General features: G+C 41.4%; 1 protein-coding gene across 1 annotated transcript in view; it reads right to left on the reverse strand.

Moving 5' to 3' along the window:
• The window catches only part of LOC128705571 (uncharacterized), a 230,259-nt gene that overhangs the window by 6,826 nt on the left and 209,992 nt on the right, over positions 1-13,441 (reverse strand). Inside the window, exons 8-11 of the mRNA XM_070096322.1 lie at positions 9,716-9,887; positions 7,024-7,167; positions 2,398-2,527; positions 603-828 (exon numbers count right to left, since the gene is read on the reverse strand). Of these exons, the coding sequence (XP_069952423.1) occupies positions 603-828; positions 2,398-2,527; positions 7,024-7,167; positions 9,716-9,887 (672 nt within the window). The remainder of the gene's footprint in view (positions 1-602; positions 829-2,397; positions 2,528-7,023; positions 7,168-9,715; positions 9,888-13,441) is intronic.

Consider the following 13,441-nt stretch of genomic DNA (forward strand, 5'->3'; position numbering starts at 1 on the left):
GTTACTAGCCCTTTACTCCCAGCATTTTAATCACCTCTTATGACACACATGGCTTACGGAAGAATTCTGTTCAACTTCCCATGGAGTAAGGGTTAGATGCAGGTTTGAAAACAGAGAGAGGCACTACTGGGCATGTAGGGTGTCAGGCAACTTGAGAGTAAATGCAAGGCAGTTGCCCTTGTAAGTGGAGTTGGGTAATGGTGTGCTGATAAGATAAACCATCTCTCTTTCAGACACCAGACTTCACTTTCCTAGATGAAGTTGGGACACTAGCTAGAGTGAGAAGTATGTGCTTTGTTCCAGTTAAAGCAGGAAGGAAAGCAGTCATATCTTAGGTCATTATGGTTTGTATCCTTTGGATGGGACACTGCTGGGACCTGCAGAATTTGGCTGAGTGACCAAAGTGCCAGCAGTTGTGACACTGTTCTGGTTTGGGGATCCCTCATTATCAATCACTGACCTACATTATATACTAATGGTTAAAGAAAGACTTACTAGCATTTTTATGACAGCCCTAGACTGTATTAATTTAAATAAGCAAGGGATAAGCTCTTAATTTTTTGGCCTATTGTTTGTGTGTCTGGTTGGGGAAGGTGATATACCTTGTACAAGGAGTAGTTGTCCTCCTCGGTGGAGTCCTGAGTGATGGGTCCCTGACGTCTGGGGTTGCCCGCTGGCCCACTGCCATTCACCACTCCTGCCCGACGCTCACATGTGCCTACTTGTGATGACGATGATGACGATGATGAGATAGTGGAGGTAACTGAAGTATGGAGCCACTCATGCTGAAGTGCCTCCTCTGGACTCATTCTTGTCGACGGATCCCACCTGCAACGTGCACAAAACTACCTTGTAATTTCAGTTAAAGCTAAGAATGTGTTACCAAAATATTACTCAAATACAGTGTGTAAAGCTAAGCATGTGTTACCAAAATATTAGTCAAATAATATTGTGAATACTATACAGTTTAATTTCACAAAGCATGGTTTTGTTACTCAGTACTATATGTAACAAGGCTGGATCTTATTACTCTTAGTATTGTACATAATAAAGTAGCCTGTTAGTTTATCTGATATTTTTTATAGTTTTCTGTTACTGTATTTCTGAAACATTGTCCCCAGTAACTTATCCCACATTAGGCCCCATAAACTGAAAAGTACTCCTGATCCAAGTAACTGGAGCAACTATCCAATTCCTTGGAACAAATTTGGTTGCCTCTCATTCTCAAGACACTGTATGGTGCCAACACTTCCTCATGGCTACTATTACTGGTGTTATTAGTGTACTGTTGCTACTACTACTACTGCTACTTATACTACTACTACTGCTACTTATACTACTACTACTGCTACTTATACTACTACTACTGCTACTTATACTACTTTACTACTTTTACTATATTACAAATACTACTTGTACTATTGCTACTGATACAACTACTACTATTACAACTACTTATACTACTACAACTACTTGTACTACTACAAAAACTACTTGTACTACTACCACTACAACTATTATTACAACTACCTGTACTACTACCACTACAACTACTACTATTACAACTACCTGTACTACTACCACTACAACTACTACTATTACAACTACCTGTACTACTACCACTACAACTACTACTATTACAACTACCTGTACTACTACCACTACAACTATGACTATTAGAACTACCTGCACTACTACAGCTACTAGTTAATGGTCAAAGTCAGACCAAAACGGCGTCATAACGTCAATTCTCCTATGTGCTAGTATTCCTGTATTGTTTCAGTCTGTGCCTTTCTGTCCCCTCAAGGAAGGTTCCTTGATGATGGTGAGGGGCTCTTGATTTGGGGAATTGGATCTGTGCTCAAGTTCCCCAAATTGAGCCTGAATACCTTCCACATCCCCCTCCCCCCCAGGTGCTGTATAATCCTACGGGTTTAGCGCTTCCCCCTTGATTATAATAATAATGGTTTAGAAAGACACGTAAGCAAACACTAACATATTTATTAGAAAACGTTTCGGTCCTGGGACCTTGATCACTTCTAACATACAGAGGTAGAAAGACATTATATATATAGGCGGAGAGTGAGGTGTGACGCACGTGACGCACTCTCCGCCTATATATATAATGTCTTTCTACCTCTGTATGTTAGAAGTGATCAAGGTCCCAGGACCGAAACGTTTTCTAATAAATATGTTATAGTGTTTGCTTACGTGTCTTTCTAAACCAACTTGTCGGTATTTATTACCAAGGTTTATACCAATAATAATAATAATAATAATAATAATAATAATAATAATAATAATAACAATAATAATGTGCCTTTCTGTTCTTTACCACTACTATTACAGCTACACCTACTACTTGTACTACCCATAACAGTTGGAGAGACCACTAACTCGAGGCAGCGAGCAATGAAGTGGACGAAGTGAGTGTCAGAACACTTGAGGACGGAAGCTAAGTCCCTGGAACCCGGCCGACGTTTCTTGCCTTTGCTGTTGGTGACACACCTTGGATTACCCTTGGAGTCTGTCCGGGGGGAAAGATAAGATTAATACACCTCGGTAAATTACAAGACAATAGGATATTACAGGGGAGCACTGATCGGTGCATGCATCGGTAAAAATATACCTGGAGTTTACCTGGAGAGAGTTCCGGGGGTCAACGCCCCCGCGGCCCGGTCTATGACCAGGCCTCCTGGTGGATCAGAGCCTGATCAACCAGGCTGTTACTGCTGGCTGCACGCAAACCAACGTACGAGCCACAGCCCGGCTGGTCAGGAACCGACTTTAGGTGCTTGTCCAGTGCCAGCTTGAAGACTGCCAGGGTCATATACAGGGTATAGAAGAGTTTCACAATATTGTGTAAGAAATAATGGAGATGAACCAACAGTCTCGCTCATATGGGATCACCACTGTACCCATTAGACCACTGCTGTACCCACCAGGCCACTGTTGTAACTCCTACTGTACCCACCAGATCACCGCAGTATCCACTACTGTATCCATCAGGCCACTGCTGAATCCACTACTGTCCTCACCAGGCCACTGCTGTATCCACTACTGTACCCACCAGGCAACTGCAGTATCCACTACTGTACCCACCAGGCAACTGCAGTATCCACCAGGCCACTGCAGTATCCACTGCTGTACCCACCAGGCAACTGCAGTATCCACTACTGTACCCACCAGGCAACTGCAGTATCCACTGCTGCACCCACCAGGCAACTGCAGTATCCACCAGGCCACTGCAGTATCCACTGCTGTACCCACCAGGCAACTGCAGTATCCACTACTGTACCCACCAGGCAACTGCATCATCCACCAGGCCACTGCAGTATCCACTGCTGTACCCACCAGGCCACTGCAGTATCCACTGCTGTACCCACCAGGCCACTGCAGTATCCACTGCTGTACCCACCAGGCCACTGCAGTATCCACTGCTGTACCCACCAGGCCACTGCAGTATCCACTGCTGTACCCACCAGGCCACTGCAGTATCCACCAGGCCACTGCAGTATCCACTGCTGTACCCACCAGGCCACTGCTGTATCCACTGCTGTACCCACCAGGCCACTGCAGTATCCACCAGGCCACTGCAGTATCCACCAGGCCACTGCAGTATCCACTGCTGTACCCACCAGGCAGCTGCAGTATCCACTACTGTACCCACCAGGCAACTGCAGTATCCACTACTGTACCCACCAGGCCACTGCAGTATCCACCAGGCCACTGCAGTATCCACTGCTGTACCCACCAGGCCACTGCAGTATCCACTGCTGTACCCACCAGGCAACTGCAGTATCCACTACTGTACCCACCAGGCAACTGCAGTATCCACTACTGTACCCACCAGGCAACTGCAGTATCCACCAGGCCACTGCAGTATCCACTGCTGTACCCACCAGGCAACTGCAGTATCCACCAGGCCACTGCAGTATCCACTGCTGTACCCACCAGGCAACTGCAGTATCCACTACTGTACCCACCAGGCAACTGCAGTATCCACCAGGCCACTGCAGTATTCACTGCTGTACCCACCAGGCCACTGCAGTATCCACTGCTGTACCCACCAGGCCACTGCAGTATCCACCAGGCCACTGCAGTATCCACCAGGCCACTGCAGTATCCCCCAGGGCAGTGCAGTATCTACTACTGTACCCACCAGGTCACTGCTGTATCCACTACTGTCCTCACCAGGCCACTGCTGTATCCACTACTGTACCCACCAGGTCACTGTTGTATCCACTACTGTACCCACCAGGCCACTGCAGTATCCACCAGGCCACTGCAGTATCCACTACTGTACCCACCAGGTCACTGCAGTATCCACTACTGTCCTCACCAGGCCACTGCAGTATCCACCAGGCCACTGCAGTATCCAATACTGTACCCACCAGGCCACTGCAGTATCCACCAGGCCGCTGCAGTATCCACTACTGTACCCACCAGGTCACTGCAGTATCCACTATTGTCCTCACCAGGCCACTGCAGTATCCACTACTGTACCCACCAGGTCACTGCAGTATCCACTACTGTCCCCACCAGGCCACTGCTGTGTCCACTACTGTACCCACCAGGCCACTACTGTGTCCACTACTGTACCCATCAGGCCACTGCAGTATCCACTACTGTACCCACCAGGCCACTGCAGTATCCATTACTGTACCCACCAGGTCACTGCTGTATCCACTACTGTACCCACCAGGTCACTGTTGTGTCCACTACTATACCCACCAGGCCAATGCTGTGTCCACTACTGTACCAACCAGGCCACTGCAGTATCCACTGCTGTACCCACCAGGCCACTGCAGTATCCCCTACTGTCCCCATTAGGCCACTGCTGTGTCCACTACTGTACCCACCAGGTCACTGCAGTATCCACTACTGTACCCACCAGGCCACTGCAGTATTCACTACTGTACCCACCAGGCCACTGCTGTATCCACTACTGTACCCACCAGGCCACTGCTTTATCCACTATTGTACCCACCAGGCCACTGCTATACCCGCTACATCAGTTGTACTCATTAGGGCACCAAGTGTACAAAAATCTTGATAAATTATATATAATAATGTAGGCAATAGCGATCATCAATGGAATATTACAGCATGGAATATTGCACATCAGTACATTTCCCAATGAATTAGTTATTGTCAGATTATTTCTGATAAACGCCATACATTGCAAGTTAATATAATTTTCCCTCATTTTGAACATCCTTTGGTTAATACAAAGATAACCCGCATATAGGAGAAAGTTATGACGACCGATAACTGGTCACAGTTAATGTTCCAAGTCGTACTAGAACGTCGTTATAAATTTATTTCTCCTATGTGCGTGTTATTTGTATATTGTGTGGAGAAATAATATGGCGATACTGATAAGATGTGGAAAAAGACACTTATATACAGTTGAGGACATAGTTCCATTTAAGGTTTTGTGCCTTTTTGTTCTTGATCTATCCCTTAGTTCTCAGCCAAGTCTGGTTGTAATGAGCTTCCACACATTTTCATGCTGAATGCGCTTGGTAATTCCCATGTAATAGTAACTCCAGCTCTGCCTGACCGAGACCATTGAAGCTGCCGTAGCAGTTGACCTGTTAATGGTTCAAGGACCCCAGTGGAAATAAGTCACTTTGACTTTTTCGAGTTATCCTAGGTTCTGCACACATATGCTGCAATATATAATAATTGTATGTAACTGTATTTGTGTATACCTGAATAAACTTACTTGACGATATATTCTATGTTCCGCTGAAGCCTCTCAGTTCTGGCTTATGTTCCCACTGCGTAACTATGTCACGGAATATAGTTGCACACTGCTGATATATACAATTTTGCTAAATAAAGAAAAATGGTAATAACTGCATATTACTCCACGGCGAATTTTGGTGATATTTTAGTTTATGATCAATATTTTGCCATAAATAGAAACATGAGGCAAAGCAAACTTATGGTGAAAAAAGGTAAACTTGCAGAGAGGATTGACATATCTCGCCTGAAGACAGGCTTCTTCAGTCAATATACAGGTGATGTACAACAAGCAAATTTATACCAGTGTAGCCATGTGCATGGCCGGGTCAGCGAGGTCACTCTGTGAGATGAATTGCGAAATGGAAGCACTGGACCGGCCACTCACCTCACTGCACTGGTATAAATATTGTGTTCCAGACTGTGAAGCTGAACTCTTCTCCAGGCTGAGGGACTGACCACCTCAAATACTATTTCTCTATGGACTGATAACATCTTCATTTCACTACTACACCTGCTGCCTCTATATTTAACTGAAGAAGCCTACTGCGTAGGCGAAAAGTTTCAACAATAAATACATCCAATTATTGAATATGTGTCTTAATCATCAACTTGTCAGTATTTTATACTATTTTCAACATAAATTTGCTAGTTGAACATCCTTGTGTACTGACTGAAGAAGTCTATCTATAGACGAAATATCTACCACTGTCTTCACGTTCTACCAGTGAGACAGTTGTATATTGTGTAACAGGGGAGAAAGCCTACAGTAACCTACCTTAACAGAACTTAATTTATTCCTTTATTAGCAGAAACTGAGGTGGTGACCGTGTTTACACTCGCTGTGATTGATTAGGCTCGTCCGTGGACTGATTCAATTGATAACCTTCAATGACCCTCAAGCAGTATTCCAGCCAAAATAAAGATATTATTTTTTGCTAATATCTCCCAGAATAACAATTTGCACAAGAAATAACTATTTATTCCGTGGAATAAACAGGTTGTAAGGTGTGTAAGATATACATTAATGCCCGAGAATCAACTCTCACTAATTGCCAAGGAAATATTATAGGCCTATTGGCCAATGCCAAAAGGCCTATCTCAGACCCATTCGACCTATATTTAAAGCTACTCAAAGTTTCTACCTAATTGAGGCTACCTGGGAATTTATTCCACTCACCTACAACACAACTGCCAAGCCTTCCCTACGTCCACTCTAAATCTAAATTTACCCAATTTGAAGACAGAGAGCGCAGTGTCTTAGTGACGTACCGAAGAAGAGCCTGCGCCTGGAGGCAGCAATGAGGAGGTGGTGTGGAGGCAGTGAGAGGACCTCCATGATGCAGGCCAGCTGCTCCACCTCGTTCTCTCCGGGGAAGAGTGGGTAGCCTGTGTACAGCTCCGCCAGGATGCAACCTGTAACAAACACACTGTTACCAACAACCTGTAACAAACACACTGTTACCAACAACCTGTAACAGACACACTATTACCAACAACCTGTAACAGACACACTGTTACCAACAACCTGTAACAGACACACTGTTACCAACAACCTGTAACAGACACACTGTTACCAACAACCTGTAACAGACACACTGTTACCAACAACCTGTAACAGACACACTGTTACCAACACCCTGCAACAAACACACATTTACCAACAACTCGCAAGAAACACGTTAACCTGCGACAAACACACATTATTATTATTATTATTATTATTATTATTATTATTAATATTATTAACTCCACAGACGACTCTTGAAGAACTGGAGGTCAAAAGGGATGAAGAGATGGTACGCATGAAGACTGGAAATCGGTCACAAGAACATCAGAGGTCAACTGTCAATGGTTTTGGGGATCATTCCCCTCCACCCTTACCTCATCCCTGGCATCTCAGTCTCATACCAGGTCTCTTCAGTCGGGCGAGAAATATTACCGCCAAAAAAAAAAAAAAAAAATACAGCTAAGTGTGTACTGAAGGTCAGCAGAAGTTAAGATTTACCTGTCGTCTTAAATGTTTAAAAAACAGGAAAAGAAGAGCTCTGGAATTGTGCCAAAGGGCGAAACGTGCAAATAGAGTTTGAATAAAGTTGAGGAAGGCTTTCTTCACGTGTTTAATCACTGGAGGATTAATAACCCGGGGGGCAAGTCATGTAGTGTGGCTTATGTCTGTTGTGGCTCTCAGGTTCTCTTCCCCAGGCTGCGACCCACAGCAGTCGATTAACACCCGCATTTCTATTTGCTGTCAGATGAAAAAGGTGCAGCGGGTGTAAAGAATAACGAAGAAAACACACAGGAGCAGAATCAGCTACCACGCCAACGTTTCGCCCCGTCTAGGGTTCGACAAATTGAAACACAACAAAAGTCCGAACGTCTCGCGAGAGTTCAAACACAGGTCCTTTGAGAAATTACCTGCATGAGGTGTACAGGATATTACCTGAATTATTGCGTGCAAATAATTTGGGTGACGTAAGTGGGACTTAGTCACAGTAGGTCACTCCTTCGATGCTCACTCATCCACCACTATCACAAAAAAGCTTGACCTGATTAAATTAATAATTTACAATATTAAACTGTATATTATTTGGCTTGCTGGATACACAGAATATAATTATTGTACAATACATATAATACAATAGTGTTATTAGGAAAGTAATTCGCATTACCACTTACTATTTAATTACTGTAGTTGGATCACACCACAATGCCAACCTAACATAGAAACCTACACTAGCCAGTGAGAAATCTAAATGAAAAGACTAATGGTGTACATACTGGATGTGTTGCATGGCGGCGCCTCATTATTTCCATTATCACCACCTAATTCTGGAGGCCCCTCAAATTCTCTGTCCCTATTCTTCAGCAGGGAACATTCCGGTACTTATTACTTATAGTTTGAGGCCGATCCATTCAATTATGGCCTCGATGACGCCTGATTACTCGCCTCCACTAACCAACCAGTGTTCCAATAGCTCAATTGCTAGCACACTCGGCTGGAAAGCATTAGGGATGCATTTCCATACGACACCTTATGTCCCTGTTCACCTAGCAGTATAAAATGGGTAACTGGGTGTTAATCGCCTGGTGTGGGTCGCATCCTGAGACAAAATTGACCTAATTTGCCCAAAATGGTCTGCACAATAAACAGCTTTCTATATATTAGTATGTCACTGATGTCAGCTAGGACTGTATACCATGTATATGTACTTGTAGAAATAAAGATATTACATTATTATTATTATTATTATTATTATTAGTTCAAATAACCCGCACATAGGAAAGAGGAGTTTACGAGGACGTTTCGGTCCGACTTGGACCATTTACAAAGTCACACTCACGTTAGTGTGACTTTGTAAATGGTCCAGGTCGGACCGAAACGTCGTGGTAAGCTCCTCTCTCCTATGTTCGGGTTATTTGTGTATCGTTCCAGTCATGGTATTGTTCCTTTTTTGTTATTATTAATTCACTATGGCGTCTTCCTTCCCTTGTATCACTCCGCAGCCGCTGCACACCCTCCTTCACACAAAATTTCTTGAAGGGTCAAATCAACATCACATTGTAATAAGCAATTATTATATTATTCATATTTACACATGCTGAATTTAGGAAAATTATAAAAAACATCCACAGGTCCTCTCGGTCATGAGTTGAACACTCTATCCTAAGATAATTCTCGGGTTAGTGGTGGTATTCTCAGCAGCTCCAGCTCTAGGAGGCTCCCACTAGCTTCATAATGCATAAGTAAAACATATTGATACAAAAAGTAATACATTTTCTCCCATCAGCATCGCGCCTGTACTCGGCTAGCTTCGGCTCCTGGCCCAGGATCTCAACTACTTATACGTATACCTTGTATATCTGCTCTTAAAACTGTGTATTGTGTCTGCTAACGCTAATTAACACAACACCAATGCTCTGCATGTACCCACCGAGACTCTAAACCTGGCCAACTACCCACCTAAGCTCCACATATCGATGGGTAGGCCGTAGGGAAGGCCCAGGATGACCTCCGGGGAGCGGTAGAAGCGACTCTGGATGTAGGTGTAGACCCGCTGGTGCACGTAACACGAGGAACCAAAGTCGATGATACGGATACTGCTGCTACCCCGCTGCTTCAGTAGCACGTTCTCCTGCAAGCGCAGACATATAGGTGAATGTACCAGGTGAGTACAACTAGGTGAATACATCTAGGTGAGTACGGCTAGGTAGCATGTCTTATTTAGCTAGGAGTGAGGAAAGAAGAGCCTATGATACTCCATGGACTGACACCCACTGGTTTAGCGCTTCACACACACACACACACACATACACACACACACACATACACACACACACACATATATATATATATATATATATATATATATATATATATATATATATATATATATATAAATAAAATATATATATATATATATATATATATATATATATATATATATATATAATATATATATATATATATATATATATATATATATATATATATATATATATATATATATATAATATATATATATATTATATATATATATATATATATATAGTTTTTTTTTTGTGCCGAATATGTAAAACTGGTCAATTAGCAAGAACTCATTTAAAATAAAGTCCTTTCTAAAAATTTTCTCTTATACGTTTAAAGATATATTTTTTTCATTTATATTAATGTAAAAATTAATAAATTTGTACTAGAAAACTTACCTAACCTTATAATAACAAGCGCAATTTAATTTAGACTTATCCAACTAAATATATTTTAGATAAATTCACAATAATTTAATAATAAACAAACAGAATGAAATATATTTTTTTTTCGTTAGGTTCAGAATGATTTTTGCGAAATTATTGCATACAAAAATTTTCACTTGCCTTATTCGGCAAGAAGAGCGTTGTTGCTATTTAAACCTAAATCGCAAGTTTTACCTATTCAGCACGACATTATATATATTTTATATATATATATATATATATATATATATATATATATATATATATATATATATATATATATATATATATATATATATATATATATATATAACCCTATAGTCAGGATAATAAAAACTAATTAAAAAATGACAATTAAAAACAGCAGAAAAATTAGTCCATCAATGTATTTCCGAAAACATGGGCCTCACCCAACTCACATTTTCTTACCCAAAAAATAAGATTTTTTTTTTCTGAGAATCACGAAAAAGTTACGAATGAGACACAAGGTGTAGACCAAATCCCACGCAACAGTCGTATGTTGTTGTACAGTGAAGAAACTAGCAGGAAATTGGGACCAGGATGACTGAACATGAGCGCTCAGTCAGGCGCCGTCAAGACAGCTCCGCACTGTATCAACAGATCAAAAATTCCTGCCACATGATCCACTGACATCAACTGAAGCCACACAAAATGAAACGATACCGAACTTCAGTCTTTCAAAGGAAATCTCAACCCGGGTGTAAAAACCAAATATGCACTAAAGAAACACATCCCAGGACCACATATAGCCTGGCATCAGCTGTCAGTAAGCCCAGTATTGTGCTCACCAGGACTATATAAACACAAACTATAGGGTAATCACCATGAGATGTAATCTACACACCTTCACAAAAAGGATATCAACTGGCAGATGTCATCTAGCACAACGAGGACCCAAGAAACTCCACGTTTACCCTCCCTTCCAATATAAATACTTGAGGTTCTCCTCACTGGTGAGCAGAGCATACCTCGGGATGCGGCCCTAGCGTTAGGGGTGTCCCCAACAGAGTGGATTATTTTATGAGTTGAGAGCTGCATACCAGAGAGAACATTGGCCCTTAGACACCAGGACAGGAGGGATAGGGAACACATGATAACGACGTATAAAATACTAAGAGGAATTGACAGGATGGACAGGTCCAGAATGTTTCAGGGCTGGGACACAGGAACAAGGGGACCCAACTGGAAGTTATAAACTTAGATGAACCATAGGGATGTTAGGAAGTATTTCTTCAACCTTAGAGTTGCCATGAAGTGGAACAATCTGGAGAGTGAAGTAGTGTACGTAGGGTCCATACATCCTGATGTACGATAAGGCTCTTGGAGCAGGTAGAGTGGGTCTAGCAGCGACAAGCGAAGAAGGGGGCAGCAGCTTAGACTCGACCCCTGCAACCACAAATAGGTGAGTACCATAGATGCAACTCTCGCTCTCTACGAGGTCTGTGTGAGTGGGGAAGTTAGCAGAAGAATCTGTCTAGACTCACAGCATTGTACACACCGTACCGAAGATGCAACTTGAACGTTCTTTGCCCCGACAGAGGGCGTCTGCAACGACTATAGCTAACAGTGACACCACCTATTGTGAAGAAGACTCACCGGGCCCTCCTCCACCATAGGGCTGCCCCCGTCATATATATATATATATAAATCTATATATAAATATATATATAAATATATATATATATAAATATATATATATATATATATGTCGTGCCGAATATGTAAAACTGGTCAATTAGCAAGAACTCATTTAAAATTTATTTCTTTCTGAAATTTTCTCTTATACGATTAAAGATATATTTTTTTCATTAATGATAATGCAAAAAATTTTAATTTTGCACCAAAAGAATCTTAGAAAACTTACCTAACCTTATTATAACAAGAACAATTTATTTTAGCCTAACCCAACTAAATATATTTTAGATTTGTTTACAATAATTTAATACTAAACAAACACAGTGAAATATATTTTTTTCGTTAGGTTCAGAATGATTTTGGCGAAATTATTGCATACACAAATTTTCACTTGTCCTATATGGCAAGATGAGCGTTGCTATTTAAGCCAAGATCGCAAGTTCTGCTTATTCGGCACGACATATATATATATATATATATATATATATATATATATATATATATATATATATATATATATATATATATATATATGAACACCTGTGAGACCTGTTCATAATGGGAATTGAAGCAAACAAAATTCAGCAGCAGACTATAATGTATATTTTGCCTCCACCCACTTATATACAGATATTTACACTATGTACAATATGTACAGGTAAAATAATAAGTGAACACCACGGTGGCAGATGGCAAAGCAGAAGCCAGAGTACACCGTATTCAACCAGCAGGTTGGCAAGTCTGAAATTGCTTACCGCAAGTGAACCACGTTGTTCAGCTTTGGCGGGCTTCCCTGTGATTGGTCAATAAACCAAGGTACTGATTTAACCACGGGTACCCCATCGATCGTTAAACCCTTAGCACCTGGTTCGCTGGTTGGGAGGCAGCCTGTATGGGAGTGTGACATACGCCAAATAAATTCTAACATACTATTTGCATGCTATATATATATATATATATATATATATATATATATATCTATATATATATATATATATATATATATAGATATATATATATATACACTCACATAGGGAGAGGATGGTGATCAAAAGACAAAGAATCTGATACAAAGTAGATGTTCTTTGCCGATGACAGCTCTTTTGGGAGATTCTGATGAAAAATTACAGGACGAGTTTTGGTAGGTGTATAAAGGGAAATTAAAACTGAATGTAAAAAAATAACAAAGTTTAAGCATTGAAATGCGAGATACTGGATTTGAGGGAGTATTTAGGAAGTAAACGTATTGAGATATTATATAGCTGACATGTCGACAGATGGGTCTAAAATGTCGAACTTC

This window comes from Cherax quadricarinatus, chromosome 53 (assembly GCF_038502225.1).
Source record: "Cherax quadricarinatus isolate ZL_2023a chromosome 53, ASM3850222v1, whole genome shotgun sequence".
Taxonomy (NCBI): Eukaryota; Metazoa; Arthropoda; class Malacostraca; order Decapoda; family Parastacidae; genus Cherax; species Cherax quadricarinatus.